The sequence below is a fragment of the Podarcis melisellensis genome (genome assembly GCF_964234715.1).
Source record: "Podarcis melisellensis genome assembly, chromosome: 2".
In the NCBI taxonomy this organism is placed as follows: Eukaryota; Metazoa; Chordata; class Lepidosauria; order Squamata; family Lacertidae; genus Podarcis; species Podarcis melisellensis.
Window position 1 is genome coordinate 61205216 of NC_138529.1, and position 22835 is coordinate 61228050.

A 22835-nucleotide genomic window follows, 5' to 3' on the forward strand; every position below is an offset into this window, starting at 1 on the left:
GGCCATTCTAATTTTGTCTCCATCCTCCTTTCTCAGATCTGCAAGGGACAACACTGAGGCTAAGGAAGAGGCTGATGAGGAAATGTCACCCCTTGGAATGAATGTAAGTAAGAAGTCAGGTAGGGCCCCATTCACACTACTGGACCAGCCTCCATTGCTCCCTTTTCTTAAAAGGTTCCTATCAGATTCCTGTGAGTAGGGCTTTCAGTGTGGAATGAAGAAAGACACGGCCAGCACCTCAGCCTCGATCAAATAGTGCTGATGAATACTGCATTTTAGATTTTTGTTTTAATGTTGTGGCTTTTAGATTTTGTTAGCCACCCTGTGCTCTGTGTGAGAAAGGGGAGGATATAAGACAGTAGTCGTAGCAACAGCAGCAGAGGTGTTGTAGTATTGCTGTTATTTTTATTATTCCCGCCTCAGAAGCGAGAGAGGGCAAGCTAGATCTCTGTGTGGGGGAAAAAACAAGGGTCAGAATTTTAGCGGACACCCAACATGTGTATATTTTAAAGGAATAAGCCTCCAAGGGACCTCCTAACAATAAACCTCCAGAGGTTTCTAAACCACCACCCCTCTTCCCATCTAAGTATATCAAGAAGCATAATCACAATTGAAGGAAACATCCCAAGCAGGAAAAAGCACCTGAGGAGTAGAAGACACGCTCTAAATCACCAAAGAGGAAGAGAACTATCAGTCCTCCTTTCTGCTCTGTCCCTGAGTGTTGTATTCTAGATATGAGACCCCTTAAAGACAGAAGCATCACAATGAAATAGAAAGTAAAACGAGAGTCTGGGAGTCATTTAGTGACAATCAGCATTTTCCATACTCAAGAGTTTGTAGCTATTTTATTGCACTTGAAACACCAAGAATAAAACTGACAATCCCCATCTCCCCCACCCCAAAAATATAGCATAAAATTTTAGCAGTGATCATTTTGTTCACAGCCACAGCTTCAAAAAACTGGAACAATGAATCCAACACAGTCACACCGCTTTACAGGTCTGATTCACTTACAAAAGATACTGAAGGATTTTGGAATATTCCAGTCACATCAAGTTAACAAACATGAGAGGGACGCTCTCTGACTGTTTTGTTTGTTTACATTACAAAGCTGCTTTTTTTTTTCTTCCCTTCTTTTTTGTGATTTTTTTTTTGCATTCATGTGAAATAAATATTTCCATAGAGATTTCATATATTTATATGCATATATATTTATATCTTTATATATATCTTTTTATATACATTTATACTTTCTTCTCAAACCACTTTTCCAGCTTCTCCCCCCAAATGTTACAAAAGCCAAAAAATTGTGCAACAGTTAGAAAAAAAACAAAAATACCAAACTTTGCCTTCTCGCGGATTTTCCCTTACCAAAAAGGGGCAGGGAGCAGGACAAAAAGTGGCTGATTTGCAGCCATGCAAGAACTAAGGAGGAGGAAGGGAAACCATCCTAACGAAAAGGAGAACATGTGGCATAACTGAAGGAGAAAAGACAACTGGTATTCTCAGTTAGGTAGGAAGCAAAGTCTGAACATATAAGGCTTTGCTCATCTATCTGGAGTATATTTGAATATATTTATTTTTTCGTTCCACCAGCAAAGTGGCAGCTGTAATGTACGGTGGAAAGGGTTTCCTAGGAATCATTCTGTCACACATAGGAACCTAGGAAGCTGCCTCTTACTGAGTCAGATCCTTGCTCCATCTAACTTCACTTATACTGACTGCCAGCTGCTCTCCAGGGTTCCAGGCAGGAACCATTCCAAGCCCTACCTGGAAATATTGGGGATCAAACCTGAGAACTCCTGCAGGCAAAGCAGATGCTCTGCTACTAAGCCGCGGTCCTTCCCTACTGCTAACTTCATCTCTAGCTGGAAATTAATTTCTGGGATCAGTTGTGAAGTAGGTAAGATGACTAGACTTCAACAAGGAGCAGGCTAACTTTGCAGTTGTTTTCACATCCGGGTAGAATGCTAGGTGAGGTAGCCCAGTTTCCCCCCACCTTGTCCAATTCAATAAGCATAAACTGTCCCTGATACAGGTATATCCCGATTATCTTGAAAGTAATGAAATATAGAGATTACTCCTGTGCAGCTGTAGAAAATGCCAGTAAATGAAGCACACCTTAATCCTGGTTCTAGATTGTTATGAGGAGTCAGGTATCCTCTTGTTGCTGTTTGTTAGATTTTATTTCAGATTAGTTTGTCCCTCCTTATCCCTCTCCTTCCTGGTTATTGTGCCTTTTATTGCTCTACACTGCTTTCCTATACATCCATGGTTTCTTTCTGTTCAAGACCGTAGACGAGGGATTTTTTTATTTTATAAAATAAGCACAAATATAGATGTGCAGCCCTTCATGCACCAATAACTTTGATGTGGGATGCCAAAGGCGGTGAAATATTTTTGTGGGGTTGTGTAGAAGCTGAGGTTGTGCTGTGGGAAAGCCCCTCTATTCCACTTCCACAAAGGGTAGTGGGTGTTTGTGAGGTTTCTATGGGGAATGGGTTGAAATGCACGAAAGCTTATAGTTGTGGTTAAAAAGGCAGGGCTACGCTAATGCAAGAGAAGGTCCAGGACAATGCTCTGGATAAGGGAAATAGCAAGATGTTTGAATAAACATTAGCAAAGGGCATTGTGATGGGAAAGGTTAGCACGGGTACCAGCAAAACCCAGTGTCACATTACTGGGACAGATTGTAAGATAAAAGTGTGAGCCATTTGCAGCACTTCCTCCCCAGGACAAACCATGACAAAATAGGCCTGTCCAGGCACAACTTCAGAATTTTTAACTGGTGTTTCCTCTTGGATCATATCACTAGGCTGTGAAAGGGAAGGTGTCACTGAACATTTGACTTGGCTGATGGTGACAGTGATCATGATGAATAGTCAAAGCACATTTTCCAACAGCATCCCTTCTTGTTGGAATTCATAAAGCTCATATGGAGCCATGATCTTGTTTTGTGCTCAAATAGATGCTGCTAACAGCCTACCGCATACTAGAGAGGAAATTCCAATTACATTTGTACCTTTCACCATCTGAAATCTGCCTCACTGCCTAAAACTGAGGGGCAAACTACACATTGTCTTGCAGGGGGTTGGAATAGGTGACCCTCGAGGTCCCCTTCAACTCTATGGTTCTGATTCTGTGTTACATTACACACAAATGCACACGGTGAAACCCTGCTAATGTTTATAATGAAAAAGAAGCTTCAAGAGTCTATAGTTTTGAGTGTTGTGCTAGGAGAAATGGAATGCCCTGCCAGGTGTTTCATTGTGTTTCACCCACCAACACTACACACAAAACTGTTTCACCTCTGTGGGAATTCCAGGAGCGTTTACCCCCCTAAAGCACTTCAACTCTATTGTGGGGAGGTGGGGTGGCTTTGGGGCAGAAAGATGGAAAGCATTCCTTTCCCTTTACCATGCCTTCAAAATCCCAGCCCCTTGATGCTGCTTGTGGGTTTGCTACATGCATTTCTGTGGAACATGTACTGACTTACTGGCATCTGTAGCCTATGGAACCAGAATTGCACTTGGAAGAGGTACCCAGGCTATGTGCTCCAGAAGTGATTAGGATTCATAGGCCAGTAGGCCTCCATGATGGCAGAGAAAATGCAAGTGTCCTTTATTGTGGAAGCCAGGAAAGGTGAACTGGTTTGTCTCTAGGTATTATGCCACTGATACGGAAGAGTAAAGGTGGGGTTTGGGGAGGTACAGACAATGGATCAAAATCTAGGGTACAATTGCTTTCACAGTCAAAACAGGGTTTCAGAAATGCCAGTGGCAATCAGGGCGAAGAATACATGAGAGGGCCTTGAAAAGAACTTCATGGTAGGAGGCCCCTCCTTAAAGTGCAGGTGCTTAATCAGATGTTTTGGGCAAATTTGTAATGGGATGGATTAGATGCCTTGTCACCTGTCAGGTTCCCCTCTTTACTGGAAGACTTGAGAGAAGTCAGGCTCTGCTAGGACAGACTCCCCCTTCTCTTTGAAATGTTGAGGTTTAGGTTTGGAAAGGATGCCAGAAATTACGAAATATAAATTCAATGCAGGAAATAGTATTAATGTTGCCCAAAGAAACACAGTCAAGGCAGCTAATGCTTGACAGAATGTGTGCTTGGGAAACAGGAAGGAAGGGCCTCCTCTTTCCTGAAGTACTCATCATAATACACTGGAAGCAAAAGCCCGGTGCAATGGGTAGAGCCCAAACAGGCCAGGCTATCAAGGTTTATCAGATTCATCACCTGAGCAGAGGTTTTCACAGAGAAATGGGTCAAAAATAGTTCAGTGGTCAGGAAATTTCAGTGCTGCTCAACTCAAAAGGAGAGAACTTCATTGAAGTCCAAAGTAAGATCAAGACATGTGAACACTGGCAGCTGAAAAATTAGGCCTGTAGTTATAAATATGTAAAGATGAGCTGCCATGTATGTTTTAAGTGCTACTAGTAGGTGAGGATAATGAAACAAAAATGAAACAAATTGACTGAAATCCAAGTAATTTGAGTGGGGAAATGCAAACAGGTCCCCGGGTCTATATTTTTATGGCAAGCCCCCCTGATATGAAACCCCTTCTCACCTCAGTATATTTTTTTTTGTATTCAGTTGAGCATCAAAAAAATTCCAATGATTCAATCATGTTATACTTTTTCTGTTAGAAATTGGAAAATGGTACACTGACAGCCCCTTCTGAGTAAAAAGCAAACTCCTGTTTAGGCAAATCAGATACTGTCAAGCGGCCCTCCTTTCCCCTTAGTCACTTTCCCCCCTCATCTCCAATGGGAAGTTATTCTTGCACTTTGCAAAACTTGGCTTTATACTGACAGATGTCCGCCCTGCCTTACAAGATGGAAAGCTAAGCACTTCAAACCACGGAAAAGGCAAAATTACACCATTCAAAATTTACACAGAGAGTTTCCCCCACTGTTGTTGTTGCTGTTGTTGCTGTTGTTACTGTCCCCAAACAAGCATGTTTGTTTGCTTTGAAGTACACGTAGCTGTCTATAAAGTTAAATGTCATGCAAATGAAGAAAGTGCCATTTATAAGTTCCCTTGGTAGTAGAAGTGCACGGTAGTTAATCTCACATCAAAGAGTAAAGACTTTTAAAGTTTCAAAAAAATAAAAGATAACAAGAAACGGAAAGACTGCCAAAAAAATTAACAACCATCACACTTCCCATACCTGTACTAGAAGGCAAGAAGGTGATGCCAAAAATAGAAGATCTTTCAGGCCCTCCATATGCCATCAAAACAACAATGGTGTCAGGGACATTCTGGCTTGTGAAGAACCCATTCCTGCATTCCTTGAAGATGACGCCAGTGTTTTTAAAAGCAGATGCTGTCGTTTGACCCCAGTTTGGAAGTTTCCTCAGTCTCTCCATTGGGTTCCTTTCATTAGGATGTGCGATTCTGATTGCCAAACCTTTCTCATGGCATATAGAGAGTACACGACCACAAGGAGTCCTATTATGGCGTAAAGCACTCTGAGATTTGCCAGAAGCCCACATCAGAAATCCTGCCCACATGTCCAGCTTATTGTGCCCTTTTGCACTTTCAAGAACAATTTGCCACAAAGTCAACTCCAAATGTAAACAATAACATATTAAGCCCCACCCACCCCATCCCAACTTCATTAAAAATCAGCCACAAACCCAAACAATTGATATTTCTAGGTATTACATAAAGATCCATTTTAGCAAATACTCAAAATCCATTTACGAAATAACACGGAAGGGTTTTGTTTGTTTGTTTTTCATATAAAAAGGCATGCGCTCAAAGTACAAGAGATAGCGAAAGGTTTCATTTTGTTTGTTGAAAGCATAATCAAAACGCCTCAAAGTGTCATTAGTAAAGCTTGCATTCTCTGTCTTTGCTGGAAAGTGTTGGCCTCTATTTTTATGTCAAATTGAAGGGGCAGTTCTGTTTCCATAGTGCCCGCATCTTCAATGCTGTCAAATTGCCTGAAGTGTGTATGTGGGAAATTGTGGGACTAAAAAGGTTCAGCCTCCCCTCTTCCTCTTAATGATGAATCTAAGTCTTGAAGGGACAGAGGGAAAAAGCATGACTCAAAATCCTGCCAGAATATGAGCAAAAGGCCAGTTCAAAGAAAACTGAATTCTAAACAAAATGAAACATCTAGGAGATCCTTACTAAGCCGAATAAAGGAAGTTCCTATGGTGTGCTGGATAGTGGCAGAAACTGCCTCAACTATATCACTGCATTACAAATAAGGTGAAAAATACCCTGCTGCCATGCTGAATTTCTAACCTATCATTTATTTATGTGCTCTTAGACACATTATAATGCCAATATAGTGTTAACAGTTTCATTCCATGCACGTTGAAAAGAGAAAGGAATTGTCATGAACCTCAATTGGTCCAGGCACACAAAAAGGTACGTTCTCTGGGAAGAGAAATGGATTCTGCATTTTATGCGCCATAAAGCCATATTCATCCCAGCAGAATTTTACTAGGCTTTAATGAATATAGGCTGATACTTGTAAGATTTTAACTTCATACAGAACAGAAGATGTAGATGTAGGTATGAGTGACAGTGGCGCAGTGTGAACTGCTCCGGATTTAAATAATGAATGGTGGCATAGAAATATTTAAAAATAAATAAAATGACTGAGGTCATGATCAAGTAAGAATCTTGCATTGCATGTATGCTTATCGATCTGGAATTTAGGTAACACAGGACAATATAAAAGTATTTTTGATTTTGGCTGAGATCATAATCGAGCAAGAACTTTCCATTTTGTGGATGGGCATCAATCTGCCATTGCAAGGAGGTGGCTTCTGATTCTGCACTGGAACATGCTCCCTTTTCTCTCAGGCCCCTTAAGACTTAGTGGAAAACAGCAAAGAGACCAAAATAAACTATGTCCTTGTGAGGAACACAGGTAATTTTAAGTACTGAACCAGGGTGGTTCCATGAGCTCTGTGGGCAGTAGTGGCTGAAGGCTACCCCCCCACATTGGGTTTCTCCTGTTAACCACAGAAAAGCTTTTTCATGCAATAGGGTGTCTTGCCCTGTTCTACTACAATGGCACAAAGTGGCAAAACGCAGAGCGTGTGAAACAGAAGGAGAAAAAGTCTATTAAATTCTTGGTTTATTTTGGTGAGGAGCTCTGTGTGTGAAAGGAATTCCAGCAAGAACCAAGGAGGAGAGTCAGCAGCAGCAGCAGCAGCCAAGTTCCCTAGGTAAAGGATAGCAGGGATCTTCCCTTTGTAGTGAGGCAGTGAGAAACCTGGCCTGAGGGGCTGATGCTTCAGCTGAAAAACACAAAAGGAAACGGCTTTTTACTCCACCAAAATGGCGATCTTCCCATCTGGCTCTCCCCCCAACCCCAGCCACCCCCACCCCAAATAATTACTCTTTTCTATTTGTGAAGCCTTGTCCTCCAGCTGGCATCCACCTCTCAAGCTTTGTGGCGGGGCAGGGGTGAAGCAGAGGACAAGAGATGTCCAGGAGAATGTAAAACATTCGGTCACACCCACACTGTACACTGAAAGCATTCTTTGGTGTCATGGCTTTGCCCCAGAGAATCCTGGGAACTGTCATTCATTTAGGGTGTTGAGAGTTGGCTTGGAGACCCCTCACAGAGCTACAGTGCCCAGCACCCTTAACAGTTCCCAGGATCCTTTGGGGGAAGACATGACTGTATAGGAGTGCTTTCAATGTGTAGGGTGGATGTGACTCATGTTGAGGGGGCCCACCTTCTTTCTGCAACTACCACTACTAGACTACTTTTCAACAGCCTTGCCCTGAAAAGAGAGCAGCAGCAGCAGGAGGAGAATAAGAGAAGAGCTTGGTGAGGGCTGCACCATCCCGGTAGCCGTTTGCACCCCAAACTACTAAGTGCCACCATCTCTCAAGGGGAGAACAGAGCATTCAGGCAACCCAAATGAAAAGAACAGGCAGGAGCATACACCTAGCCTCAGAGAAGCATAAGAAGCAGTACGCCTCTTTAGTGCTGCTGAGACATCACTCTTGCAGTGCGAGCTGGATGGGGAATTAAAATAGCGGTTCTGTGTGGCACAGATCTTCCCCATTAGCATCCTGCAATGCCTATACACATGATGAAGGAGGAACAGGGCATGGCAGCTATTGAAAAAAAATGGGGGAGGGGTATTAATTTTGTTTTAAAATATTGGCTTCCTCCGCCCCTTTATGAACGTACATTCACTCTAGAGCACCAGTTAACTTTTTTTCTTAAATTCCCACATGCCACAAGGCATCTGCAGGGGACAGAGGAAGGATTAGGCCTGCATTGCCTGACATACCATTTTAGGTGCTTTTAAAAAATGGTCCTTCCTTGTTATACTGAAGTGCAAGTGCAGCAAGGCATTTTCATTAGAATTCCAAGCTCTACAGCTGAGAGAAACCAGAAAATGATGGGAGGGAATCCCCTTGCTTTCACTGAGCCCCAGAGAGGCTTGTAAAATAGTGAGCAGTCTCCCTAACCCTCTCTGGCTTGAAACTGTAAGGAGCATCACAATGTCATTGTGGTTCCCTACCCCAAATTTGTTCATGCATCTATTGCTGTACATGCAGCAGTGCAATAAGGAAGTGTCAAAAATAATTTTTTATCCCTAAAAGTCTAACAGTGGCTACACATGAGCAGAACTGAAAGCCAGTTTAATCAATAAAGGTAAAGGTACCCCTGCCCGTACGGGCCAGTCGTGTCCGACTCTGGGGTTGTGCGCTCATCTCACTTAAGAGGCCGGGAGCCGGCGCCGTCTGAAGACACTTCCGGGTCACGTGACCAGCGTGACGAAGCTGCACTGGTGAGCCAGCACCAGTGCCGCACACGGAAACGCCGGTTACCTTCCCGTTTTAAAGCGGTACCTATTTATCTACTTTCACTTAGGGGTGGTTTCGAACTGCTAGGTGGGCAGGAGCTGGGACCGAACGACGGGAGCTCACCCCGCCGCGGGGATTCGAACCGCCAACCTTACGGTCAGCAAGTCCTAGGCACTGAGGTTTTACTCACAGTGCCACCCGCGTCCCGGTTTAATCAATAGCTCTCTGCATAACCATGCTGAACAAGCTAGTGGGTCATCGTCGTTCCCCCTCACCCCCGTTCAGCTGGAAAAATTGCCAAAAATTAGATATGGGATGGGGGGTATGGCAAGGTGACACAGAAAACACCAGAATGCAACCATCTGACAGAAAGGTCATCTGGATTCTCTATGGTACCTAAATGAGGGAAGGATGGCAATTCTTCAGAAAACAGTTAGTGTGGAGGCAAACAGGAAAAGCAGCTACCGCAAATAGGGTAGATGATTCTGTCAGTTTCACTTTTTCTCTGTCCCCCCCAACCTTAATTTAAGTTCGCCACATTTCTATCAATCTGTGATTTTTCTTTTAAAAAAGTCCTCATTAAGATTTGCTTGCATTTTAGTGCACATTTCTCCTAATATACACATTTTTGCAAGTAAATTATCTAATGCAATGCATTTTAGCATGTTGCTTTCACTAATATATATGTATTTTATGAACACTTGCCCCTAACAGACATATTTTTGTTCACATTTTCTGAACATTTTCTGAATTTCACAAGTGGGAATTACACAGGTTTGCGCGACATTTTTCCTCCATCCCTAACTGCAAACAAATTTGTTTACGCCCCAGCGGGGTGTGTTCTTGTACATCACCTTGAACACTTTTTTATTTAAGCAGAGAAGCAATTCATACAAGCAATGAATGAATGACTCTAACTTCACTAGTAGTTTTCAACAGAGTGAGTAACCCCTATCATGCTGGCCACTAAGGGCTAGCCGTGGAGTCTCATCAAACCTGGACAAAAGATACTCTTCTCTGCTATCAGGGATGCCCATATGGAATCTTCTTGCACTCACATCAGAAACAGATGATCAGACACACGTGAAGTATCTGATGCTGGACTGTATCATTCCAGAGTGCAGGTAGGGGCTTGTGTGTTTGAATGTTCCCGCCTATTAAAAAACAAACAGTGTATACCCTTAACTTCATTTCTGCACCTTCGCACCTTGTTATCAAGAAGTTTAGAGAGTGATAAAATAACACAGTTTTTCCCTCTTCACTTTCAACTCTACCTTATGGATAATAAAGTTATTTTCATTTCTTTTGATTATTTAAACTGGCAGTGCATTTGTTAACATGAAATACGAGGATGCATCTTTCTTTACTGAGAAAACACCTATGACAGTCATAACATCACAGTAAGAAAATGAATGGGGATGGGGAGAAGAACGTGAGAGCCCCAATTCTGAATGACATCACTAATAGGTGAAACTTCTAAACCAATATAAACCAGGTTGGGTTGGTATTTTGAAATTAATTTGGCATGCTCTGGCATTATAAATATCTCCTGTCATGTGACCAGATTCAAACATCATGTTTACAAATAATTTGACATGGTGAAATTACCATGTGAAAAAGTGACCTGTGTACTGGGTCTGAGAGAGAGAGCGAGAGAGAGAATGTTAAACTTGCTCTAACTCCAAGAACCAGTCATTAGACACTTCTATTCCAGGCATGTCATTGCCACCAATAAAATACCATTCTGAGCCTACCACATTTGGGGGGGTCTTCTCCATTCTGGCAGCATGCATGTGGATCTTAACAAATCATTAAACAATAATGTGTGGCTGTAACTGGTGGGACGTTAAACTAAATATGCATGAATTGCCTTCAAATCTCTTGTAATTTAATGCCATGAATGCATCCTTGCATAAAGGCAAATGAATAATCCCCGTCTGGGGTTCCCAATGTGGTGCCTGTGGGCACAACAGCACTCTCAGGCATCTGTCAAGGCCCCCTCCAATTTTAAGTTTTGTTTTAAAATTGTGGTTTGGGGCTTTTCATTGTTTGAGGGGGAGGTACCTGTGTTGGGGGGAGGTGTTGCATTTCCCCCCATCTGTTTTATTTGTTGGGAGTGGTGGTGTAGGTGTTTGATTTTGAGAGACCGAGGGGGCGGGGGGGGGGGGAGGTCTGAGCACTGTCAGTTTTTCTTCTGGGAAATTTATTTTATTTTGTGGTGCCCACAACAGTTACTTAGATTTCCAAAAGCGCCCCCAGGCCCAACAAGGTGGGGGACCACCGACATAGATAAAAGTTCTTTCGGGAAGGTTTTGACCTAGCTACAAATATTGTTAAGCCATGCATAGATGTGTTACATTTGGCCTTCGCTGCTGTTCTTTCCTTCTACTGCCTTGCTTATACTCTCACCTTTAATTTACACTTATCTTCCCCTCGTTTACACTGTGGAAATGGAATATTCAGTTTTCAGTGGTATGACAAAAGTGGCTTTGAGAAGGATCACCAAGGCCTGGGGATGACTTACTGTGGTAAGACAGAAGGTGCTCCAGATCTGTGGAAGTGAACAATTTGCCATTTGCCATCCCGGCGGTGCCAGATTCGGGTCTCCTCCGACTGTGCAGTGCGAGGGATCCCACTGGTGTCGACGTACTGCGTGATGCGGATATAGGCAATGCAGGCAGATTCATCTCCCATTAAGTGAATGTGAGGGTTCAGGATGGTAGTGTGCACCGGCTTGCTGTTTCTAGACCACACTGGGGGTTGAGAGGAAAGCCAGTGAGATCAATGCTGCCTGCGTCTCCCCATAACTAGGACGGACATCTTTCTCTAATCTTTATAAAATCATTGTAGTAACAAGGAAAAAGAAGGCATATGCAGAATATTTCTAGGCTTGTTTCAGTTTATGTCCCAATCATAGGGAGATTCTTCTCTTAAAAATTCATTAAATTGCATTCACTGACCAGTTCACATTCTAAAAACTAAAAACATCGTTTGGGATTTCAACATTGTCAGCAAAAGTACTGTAGCTTGCCAGGTGGAACAATCTCCCCCATGTGTTGTTCTGGGGGGTTTTCCTGACATCCCCCTCCCCAGCCATTGGGGGTGGGGCACTGCGCAAGCTGAAGCCCTCAAACAGGGCTAGTGCTGACAGGGTTCATTAGGTGAATCCTGCTCATCCACTCTACATTCAACCATTTATGATTTGGTTTGAAACTTTGGAAATGAGTGAGAGATTAAGAGCACAAGCCTTACCAAGTCTACTCAGAAGTAAACCTTCAAATGCATACCTGTGAACTTACAAAGCTGACACATACTATTGGTCCATCCAGCCCAGCATGGTCTATTCAGACTGGGAATGACTTTCCAGGGCCTCAGACAGATGTCTTTCTTAGCCTTGATACAGATATGCTTTTTAACAGGAGGTGTCAGCAATTAAATCTGAGTTTGTGCTGTATCTCTGATGTACTGTCCTGCCCTTAAATGCATGTGCTAGTTCAGCCAAGTTGTCCTTATCTTTTCAGAAAGCTCAAAAAGAGATAAGACAAATTTAAGGGATGTTAGGCCTATCTATTGCTGTGAACCAAAATGTTCAAAGGATGAAATTTCTACTTTGACAAGCAGAATCTTGGCGGGTAACAGGATAGAAGATTCCATCTATATGCCTTCAAATCTCTTAACATACTTTATTTTAAAACAAACTGGTTGTAGTTAAGAGGCTGGTCACTGGGCTAGAAGGCTGATGAAGTGACCCAATATTGCAAATATTTCCATTCTGATAAGAGAGTCAAAGGGCCTTTTGACAAGGCAGAGGGTGCTTACAGTTTTCAAAGTAGAATCTATGGAAATCCAGCCCTTCCACCAGGTTCCCTAGAGCTTCTGGTTCAAAGGCTGTCATCCCAGGGTCACACATTTTCCTGGAAGAGCCCATGAAAGGACCAGGGTCAGGGTGGAGAGAGAAAAGGAAGTGAAATAACCTCATTGTCTAGTCACATGTCTTCATTCCTATGGATTTAACACCAATGAAGTTAACCTGTCTATGCAATACAAATACATAATTTATTTCTCATAATCTATTTTAATTTCTTTCTCTTAGCTCTTAAGCATACCACTGTGCTCAGTGACATACTTCAATAGTTTCTCTGCTTCAGTGACATACTTCAATAGTTTCTCTGCTCCTTAAAGACATGTTTTTCTCAGTTTTGAAGAGTGAGGGGCTGCAATAATTTCCTAATGGATTGAAGAAATTGTCATTTTGGTGGCAGGTTAAAGGAAGCATCTGTAAAACCCTCCTGCAGGATGGACAAGCTCCATGTCTTGAGTGCTCTTTATTTGCCCCAGAGCTTTCCCCGCAAAAACTCACTCTTTAAAGCTCAATCGGAGCAAATGGCAATCCACGAAAAATCTGAATTGACATTTGCTCTGATTTTGATGTGTTGGCAGGTGGGCTTTTTCTAGGCCCAGGTAATTGTGAATAAACTCAGAGCAGTGCTGGCTCCCAATGTCTTTCTAAGAGCAATCTGCAGGGCTGGTGTTAATAGCCATGAATGGTTATGGTCTGTTTCATATTAGAGAACACTCCCTGCTCCTAAATGAGACCACCCACCAATACATCAAAATCATCTGACAGGTCTCTGCTTTAACTTTCATCTTTGTCAGAGGCTAGAGGGAAAACAACAGTAAGTAGCGCCTTCATTATGGAACACTGTTTTCCTGAAGACTTGCCATATCAGCTCATTTTTTATTTTTAGAAAGTTAGTTAAAAGACAAAAAATCCTTTTGTTCCAGTGGGCTTTTGGGAGGGAAGGTGGGAGGGTCACTTTGTTGACTGTATGAGCTGGCAGAGATTTTTATGTTTCATAACTCTACTAGGGAAGGTTCTCCGTCGACTCTTCCTTGCCGCTGATTCATTCTTGATTTGTTGTCTATATCTGTAATCTAATCCGATATTGCTTCATATTGTTTGTATTAATTGTTGTTTTATGCCACACTGCCAACTGCGTGGGGGACTTTATGGAGCCATCCTTGGGCAGATTCAAAACAAATCAATAAAATATATCCAGCCTTATTGAAGTTAGCAGAACATGCATCAGTTCCAATGTGCTGGCATCCTGCCTTAGTAAACAGATGGGCTTCAACTGAGGTTTCAAATTTTATATATATATATATATATATATATATATATATATATATATATATATATGCAGGTTTTGGTGTCCTCGGGTGTCTTCCCGTGTAAAAGTTGGGGTGTCTAGGCGACGTTTCGACGAGGTCTCACTCGTCATCTTCAGGCTGGTGCTTTCGGCTTCTTGTTACTGGAACAGAGCAGGATCTCAGTGTTTGAGTTCCTATAAATACTGTTGAGGGGGTGTGGTGTATAGCCTCCAATGTTCTGGGCAGAGAGGAAGTTCCCAGGCTAGTGTGCCTTTTCTTCTTTTGTTCCTTAATTACTTGAGGGATATCTTGAGTGATTTCTTGAGTGATATCCTGAGTACCACTTAGGTGGGTCATTAGGTGTGGATTAGTTGCTAAACTCTTTGTGTCTTGACCTCTTGAACTTTGTGAAGAGTTTTTCTGAGAAGATGGCTGTACTGCACTTAGTTGTGCTCTGGCTTGGCTTCGTGTATAGGGGCGAGCTGTGGTTTTGTGGCCTGTGTCAGCCAGATCTGTGTAGGGATTGCAGGGGGGTGCAGCATCCGGAGGTGCCACCATGGTTTGGCTACTGGATGGTGTCTGTAATTTATCTGTGGAGAGGGTCTGGGTTTGGGTCTGGTGTGGTTGATTGGTGATGGCGTTCTGTGTGCCTCTGGATCTGGTGTCAGTTTTTGTGGGGAGGGCTAATTTCCAGATGTCTGGCAAGCGGGATGTGTCGTCACGCTTGTTCATGTTGTGAGGGTGTTTCTCTATCTCGATGGCTTCCATGATTATTCTCTTGTGGTGATGTTCCATGTTAAAGAGCAATTTGGAATCTGCAAAATTAATTTCGTGTCCTGTTTCTTTCATGTGTTGGAAAAGAGAGGAAGTTTTTTCTTCTTTTTTGACGGCATTCTTGTGTTCTGCGATACGTGCATTTATTCGTCTGTTTGTTTGTCCAATGTACGTGGCTGGGCAGACTTTGCAGGGTATTTCATAGACCCCTTGGTTTTCCAACTGGATTTTATCCTTGGGGTTTCTGAGGATATTGGCTATTTTTTGGTTGGTGCAAAAGGCTGTTTTGATATTGTGTTTATGGAGGATTTTGCTAATTTTATCTGTAGTGCCCTTGATATAAGGAAGGAGGGCCATGCCATTGTTTTCTTCTGTGTCTTGGTTTTTGGGGGGTGTTTCTTTTTGGATTAGCTTCGTAACCCTGTTTTGCTGGTATCCATTGGCAATTAACACATTTGAGAGATACTGTAACTCAGTTGTCAAGTGGTCTTTGTCAGCCAGGCGTTTGGTTCTGGAGATGAGAGTCTTGGCTACGGAGTTTATTTGTGCAGGGTGGTGGTGTGATTGTGCATGTAAGTAGCGGTTGGTGTGTGTTTTTTTCCGGTAGATAGTGTGTCCTAGGGAGCCATCAGGTTTTTTGTAGATTAGGACGTCAAGGAAGGGAAGTTGGTTGTTGGCTTCTATTTCCATAGTGAATTGTATTTTGGGGTGTAGGCTGTTGAGATGTGTGAGGAAGCTATCCAGTTTTTCCTTCCCGTGTGGCCAAATTACAAAGGTGTCGTCAACATATCTGAGCCAAAGTTTGGGTTTGTGTTCTGACTTGTCTAAAGCATTGGTTTCAAAGTGTTCCATGTACAGGTTTGCGATGACCGGTGAGAGGGGTGATCCCATAGGTGCTCCTTCTATCTGTTTGTATCTTTGTCCATTGTGGATGAAGTACGTGTTGGTTAGGCAGTGGTTGGTCAGGTCCAAGATGTATTCGGGGGGATTGTATTTGTTTTGAATGGCTGTCAAGGCTTCATTAATGGGCACTTGTGTGAAGAGAGATACAACATCGAAGCTCACAAGTAGGTCATTAGGATGTAGGTTTTGCTTCTTTATTGTTTCTATGAACTGGAAGGGGTTTGGAACGTGTGAAGAGATGGATTCTGCATAGGGCTGAAGTTGCTTGGCGAGAAATTTAGCGAGATTTTGTAGAGGTGAGCCTATGGAGCTGACTATTGGTCTGAGTGGTGTTCCTTCTTTGTGTATCTTGGGGAGGCCGTAGAGTTTGGGGCATCTGGATGATTTTTCTCTGGGGATGATTCTTAGCTGGATTTCTTCACTGATAGGAGAGGCTTTTATTTTGGATTTGGTGGTTTTTTCCAGATAGGTGGTGGGATCTGTTTTTATAGGTTGGTAGGTAGGATCTTGGAGTAGATTTGATAGTTTTGCTTGGTAGTCCGATGTGTTCATCACAACAGTGGCATTACCTTTGTCTGCTGGGAGAATGATTATGTTGTTGTCTTTCCTCAGGTTGGTGAGTGCTTTCTGTTCTTCTTTGTGTAAATTGCTTCTGGGTGGTTTGCTGGAGCAGAGGATGTTGGTGACTTCAAGTCTGATTTTATTGGCTTCATCTGGGTTGATTTTGGTTAGGCTAGCTTCGACTCCGCATATGATGTTTTCCGTGGGGATGCGTCTCGGGGCGACTGCAAAGTTGAAACCTTTGGAGAGTACTTTGGTTTCAGTTGTGGTGAGGATCCTGTCTGATATGTTATGTACTGTTTGTTTCATGGGTTGTTGTGGAGGGTGGCTGGGCTTCTGGCGTTTCTCTAGTTTGTGGAGTTTGTTGGTGTGTGTGTCTGTCTTATGTGAGGTCTCCGTTTCAGCTCTCCAGACGGCTAGTTGTTTGCATTTGTCCCAGAGTGCAGGGTGGATTTTGTTACAGAGTTTGAGGTGAAGAGTGAGCAGATCTTTGTTGGTTTGGTTTAGTAGGTATCTTTTCTTGTGTAGTTCGTTTCTGATTAGGGATAGTTCAGTTCGTTTCAGGATCCTTTCGGTAGCTGGGGTTTTAGAATGGAATTTAAGTTGGAAGCATGTGGGAATTAAGTTGTTGTCTCGGCAGTTGCGTAGGAACAAGAGATCACATAAGATGGTGGCTCTTCGGACTTCTAGTTTCTCGTAGGTTCTTGTCAGCTGGAAGGTTTCCTCCCCGTAGAGGTGAGATATTTGCTTTCGTAGATTTTCACGGGTACAGGAATGCAGGTTTTGGTGTCCTCGGGTGTCTTCCCGTGTAAAAGTTGGGGTGTCTAGGCGACGTTTCGACGAGGTCTCACTCGTCATCTTCAGGCTGGTGCTTTCGGCTTCTTGTTACTGGAACAGAGCAGGATCTCAGTGTTTGAGTTCCTATAAATACTGTTGAGGGGGTGTGGTGTATAGCCTCCAATGTTCTGGGCAGAGAGGAAGTTCCCAGGCTAGTGTGCCTTTTCTTCTTTTGTTCCTTAATTACTTGAGGGATATCTTGAGTGATTTCTTGAGTGATATCCTGAGTACCACTTAGGTGGGTCATTAGGTGTGGATTAGTTGCTAAAGTCTTTGTGTCTTGACCTCTTGAACTTTGTGAAGAGTTTTTCTGAGAAGATGGCTGTACTGCACTTAGTTGTGCTCTGGCTTGGCTTCGTGTATAGGGGCGAGCTGTGGTTTTGTGGCCTGTGTCAGCCAGATCTATGTAGGGATTGCAGGGGGGTGCAGCATCCGGAGGTGCCACCATGGTTTGGCTACTGGATGGTGTCTGTAATTTATCTGTGGAGAGGGTCTGGGTTTGGGTCTGGTGTGGTTGATTGGTGATAGCGTTCTGTGTGCCTCTGGATCTGGTGTCAGTTTTTGTGGGGAGGGCTAATTTCCAGATGTCTGGCAAGCGGGATGTGTCGTCACGCTTGTTCATGTTGTGAGGGTGTTTCTCTATCTCGATGGAGAAACACCCTCACAACATGAACAAGCGTGACGACACATCCCGCTTGCCAGACATCTGGAAATTAGCCCTCCCCACAAAAACTGACACCAGATCCAGAGGCACACAGAACGCTATCACCAATCAACCACACCAGACCCAAACCCAGACCCTCTCCACAGATAAATTACAGACACCATCCAGTAGCCAAACCATGGTGGCACCTCCGGATGCTGCACCCCCCTGCAATCCCTACATAGATCTGGCTGACACAGGCCACAAAACCACAGCTCGCCCCTATACACGAAGCCAAGCCAGAGCACAACTAAGTGCAGTACAGCCATCTTCTCAGAAAAACGCTTCACAAAGTTCAAGAGGTCAAGACACAAAGACTTTAGCAACTAATCCACACCTAATGACCCACCTAAGTGGTACTCAGGATATCACTCAAGAAATCACTCAAGATATCCCTCAAGTAATTAAGGAACAAAAGAAGAAAAGGCACACTAGCCTGGGAACTTCCTCTCTGCCCAGAACATTGGAGGCTATACACCACACCCCCTCAACAGTATTTATAGGAACTCAAACACTGAGATCCTGCTCTGTTCCAGTAACAAGAAGCCGAAAGCACCAGCCTGAAGATGACGAGTGAGACCTCGTCGAAACGTCGCCTAGACACCCCAACTTTTACACGGGAAGACACCCGAGGACACCAAAACCTGCATTCCTGTACCCGTGAAAATCTACGAAAGCATATATATATATATATATATATATATATATATATATGAAAAGCACTCATTTAACCCATTACCCACAATGGGAATACTATTATATACGGAGGTTAACTTTGGGTTCCTCATTATCTTGTTAAGCTTTAATGAGTTAGCGCTAACTATTTTGAAGTTATGCTGAGATGAGCGTAAAGTAAGATTCATTTAGGAACATGGGAAGCTGCCTTATACTGAGTCAGCCTATTGGTTTCTCTCTCAGCTCTACCTGGGAAGGCCAGCGATTGAGCATGGAACTTTCTGCACGAAATGCAGAAGCTCCAGCACTGACCTGTGCTCCTTCCCATAATATTACCGTGCTAACTGGATGATTCATAAAGATAGAAAGGGGTTTTGTTTGTGTGTTTGTTTTCAAACAGGCCCTTCTTGTAGACAGGAGAAAAACAAACTCAGCAGCCTCTACTCTTCATCAATAAACCCATGCTTCTTTGTTCTCTTAACCAGGAATCCAGGGCCTTTGCTTGCTCACTCAGCAGTAATAGCTGCGATTTATCCTTGGCCAGACTGCAAAATGAATCCATCCATTTAAATTTTGATAGGAGATAATAATGACAGAGTGGCTCGGTAGGAACAGAAGAAACGGAAAACACAAGTTCTTGAAGTTCATTTCTAGCTGTGCTTTGAAAACCCATAAAAGAAAACCACTAATTTGCTTGCCTTCAGAGCAACCTGACATTTCAAAACTGTTTTTTCACAGTTAAGGCCATTTGAAGGATTTCCTGCTAACTCTCTTCCTCCATACTGGGCCAGCTCAGGAATATACTTCGCTCTCTTGTTAAAGTTCAAAACACCCACTGGGCACACTCACGTGTAGGACTCAAAGTCCCCATTGCTTATTGCTTCAATCAGCTGCTCCGTCACCTTAATGATTTCCTGTTTTCGTACTGTTGGTTTAAGGGGGGGGGGGAGAAGGGAGAGAAAATATTGAATGTAAATAAGACAGTGAGAAAGGGCATTGTTAGAGCTGTGTGGATGTCACAGTGCTGTGAACTGCAGAAAGTGGTAGTGCACGTAGAACGCGACTTTCTAAAAATGCCTGCTTTCATTTTAAAAAGCACCTCAAGTTTCTAGTCCTTACTGCTGTGAAGATGTATTTGAAAATCTTTGGGGCAATGCCTTTGAAAATCTCAGCAGGCGGCCAAGAAGATCAGAGGTTGAGGACAGGGCGTCTTTGCTTCTGCCCTTCTCAGAACTACCAAAACTAGAAAACTGAATTGCTTGCATGCAGATTTTTTTTTTTTTTTAACATACAGACAGCCCTGAATAGTCTGGCAGGAGGGGGGAATTTAAAGAAAGACTTACTAGATGGAGAGATTATAAAAACGGCTGGGAAAAGATACTCCTCCAGAATGAGGAAGATTTAGAAATCTTTGGTTCTGTTTCTACCTTTCAGTAGAAGGGCTGAGGGAAAGGCCAGCTCAGAGCAGGGGTGAGGTCCATGGAGCCCTCCTGATGTCGCTGGACCACAACGCCTGTCCATTTAGCCATGCAGGCTGGAGGTGGCAGATTAGTTCCCAGCCTCGGAAGAATCAACTACAGGGCAAGCCTTACCATAAACACCTCAGCTGTGGTGGTGCTTGGCAGGTGACACACAAGCAGCCTTCAGAGGCATTTACAGACATGGCTGGTGCTTTCCTGCCAGCCTGCACAGCTCTTTCAACACAGTGGCTGAGGCACAGACAAGCAATTACACCAGGCTTAGGGAGGCAAGCTTTTGTTGCTCAGATACATTACACCCCAGCAGGGAGAGGAACTGGCAGAGGAAACAAATGGAGCAGCAAAGAGACCCTGGCAGCGGCGGAAGGATAGTAAGAAGGGGTAGAATGAGAACAAAAGGCATCAGTGCAGACTAAGGACTGAGAAGAGGCGGAGGAGAGCGTTGTTGCAAAACAGCACCTTTCTTGGCGGAAGAGCAGCTTGTTTTCACTTTTGGCCATGAGTGAGTGCCAAACAAACCTTGGCAGGGCAGGCTGCTTTCCTGGCACTCTGAGGAGCACTGTTAGAATAGCCATGGTGGTATCTCCTATTGCATGTGCAACTTTTTGCACAGTGGACAGTCTTAGACTATGGCCAGGGGGTGCAACAATCACATATGCAAACACGGCTTGCCAGTTTGTGGTAGCTTCCCACACCAGTAGCAGCATCTTCACTGGAGAGATGGCTCTGGACACACCAGTCAGGAGACCCACACAGGTGCCAAGTGGGACCTGTTGTATTCAGAGGCCTGAGACTCTTACTGGCCTAAAGCACAGCGAGGTTGTCCCCTTCTACTGGCCTGCTGTGTTTCAAGTTGCAGTTGCACACTGTACATACCAGAAAGGGGGCTGGGATGCCTTCACCTGATGTGTGTTACCTGTTTGGTTTCCCTGCCAAACTCCTATGCGTTAAGTTGTCATCTGAGCATGTGCAATGGTGGTCTCAAATGTACACACCTCAACTTAACGGTGATTGTGGCTTATGTTTTCAAATCAGATGGAAGCTGTTGTGAGGGAAAACACGCCAAACAAACAACTAATGGTTGTTGTTTTGTCATTATTAGTAGTAGCATTAGGGTTAATTGCAGGATTAGTATTAATTGATATCAAGCATAAAATGAGTAAATGAATGACATGTTACAAGGTGCTCCCTTCTTCGGGCTTGTGTTTAAAAGCTCAAGATATGTGAGGAGGCAATTTTTTCCTTCCTTTAAGTTTCCAAAGGTTCAAAACATTGGTAAATATGTAATTTTGATCTCTGCATAGGGAAGCTGTTGTGGGGATGGCAGCTTGATGAGAAATGCCAGATAGGGAAAGATGATGAGAAATGCCAGATAGGGAAAGAATTAAGCACACAGTATCCTAAGCCACTGGCTTCTCTGCCCAAAGCCTTCCTCACACAAAAAAAGCCTTCCTCACAAACCTTTTCTTTTAAAAAATGGTGCTGGGACTCGTTACAGGTACTTGCATCTCACGTGCTGTTAGCCCCTACACCCTTGTGAACAAATGACTTGTCATGGGAGGCTGTGTGCCCCGATTATATGGGATTATTATTCCTGAAAGGCAGGCTTGAAGTAGTGGCTGTGAGGTTTACCTGGATCCCTGGGTCAGAATCTGTGTGGGTTGCTTGCAACAACAAAATATGAACAGCCTCTTTGTGCCTCCCCCCCCCCTCCCCCAAGGAATGAGAAAATGTGCCAAGTCAAGTTCCTCAGGTTTCTTTCACTGCCCTTCAAAAGATAGATGCTTTAAAGTTTGGAACAACAAACTTCTTTAAAAAACAAACACAGAGACCTCACCATTACCCTTCTTTTCACTTTAAAGAAGCCTTGAAGACAATAAATTTTAGGATGATTCTTTTCTGTCCTCCTTCCTTACCTCTGCTTTTTGTTGGATCTGCAAGAGGGCTGAAATCTCTTAGAAATCCAGCAACACATTCAGGGAACTGGATCTTCCAAAAGACTGTGCCAAAGCATTCCAATGTGCTTATTAATAAGGCTAAAATATGGGTGTCCTGTGGGTAGATCTAATTCCCTATACTAAAGAGACAAAGTGGTTAATGATAAAATGCGCAGGGAAGCCTTTCCTCATCAGCAGTGTTTCTATCATTTCATATTAATTTGCCACACACACACACTCCTGTCTTTCCTGCGGGAGTTATTCCCAGAGAGACAAATTTTCAATTAACTTTAATGTCAGGCCAAAGTCCATCTCCACAGCAGATGAGTTCCTTTCATTTGGGGAGACTTTACAAATTAACACTGATTTCCCAAGCTATTATGGGAACGCTGTGGCCTTGTCAGGCAGTAAGAAAGAGGCCTCACTAAGGTTCTTCCCAAAGACTGGTTTAAAATGGTGACAGTGAAACTACTTCCATAGAGACTCGGTGGAGAAGAGGAATGAAGAAGTCAGTGTTTGCCAAGTTGTTAGAAAAATCACAACACACTGCAAACTGAACCGAGGGAGAGCAAGGGATTTAAGTATCTGGGGCAGCCTTTTGCAAACTTGAGTCTCCAGATATTGCTGAACTTCAACTCTCATTAGCCCCTGCATGCATAGCAAATGGCCAAAGGCGAGGCTGGGATTGAAAGGTGCATGACTGTTGAGTCCTTCGCATGCTGCCCTGCTAGCCCTATGCCACTTCGCGATGCTGGAATCTGATCTGAATGATTCACCCGGGAAATCATTCAGATCTGATCCCAGCCTCTTCATGTGGTGCAGGGCTGGCAGGAGGTGTGAAGAGCCAAATGCGCAGTGCTCCCCAGAAAAATGTGCCCAGGGTCATCACCCTGGCAGCACCCCCCCCCCTCCAACGCTATGTCCCTGAGTAGGTGTGGTGCAGTGATATGTACAAATGAGGTCTAATTGCCTTGCTAATTCACAAACGGTAGTCACAACAGCGGTATTATTCTGTAGGAG

The 22835-nt window shown here is 43.6% G+C and overlaps 1 protein-coding gene and 1 long non-coding RNA gene across 7 annotated transcripts in view; one reads left to right on the plus strand and one right to left on the minus strand.

Moving 5' to 3' along the window:
* LOC309361863 overlaps positions 1–22835 on the plus strand; it is a 48233-nt gene that overhangs the window by 12582 nt on the left and 12816 nt on the right. For 2 of the 3 annotated variants that reach the window (XR_014164673.1, XR_014164674.1), the window contains one exon: positions 37–103. This is a non-coding gene — a long non-coding RNA (uncharacterized lncRNA). Of the gene's footprint in view, positions 1–36; positions 104–12889; positions 12943–22835 lie in introns of those variants that run through there. The other variant, XR_014164675.1, reaches the window with a different exon arrangement.
* CAMK2A (calcium/calmodulin dependent protein kinase II alpha) overlaps positions 827–22835 on the minus strand; it is a gene marked incomplete at its 3' end in the record, with an annotated part of 118545 nt that continues 96536 nt past the window's right edge. For 2 of the 4 annotated variants that reach the window (XR_014164631.1, XR_014164632.1), the window contains 5 exons: positions 19250–19325; positions 12616–12710; positions 11321–11549; positions 9855–9950; positions 827–7265 (listed from right to left, as the gene is read on the minus strand). Coding sequence is in view for 2 of the 4 variants with exons in the window: in XM_081896990.1 (XP_081753116.1) it covers positions 7262–7265; positions 11321–11549; positions 12616–12710; positions 19250–19325 (404 nt within the window). Of the gene's footprint in view, positions 7266–9854; positions 9951–11316; positions 11550–12615; positions 12711–19249; positions 19326–22835 lie in introns of those variants that run through there. The other 2 variants (XM_081896990.1, XM_081896991.1) reach the window with 2 other exon arrangements.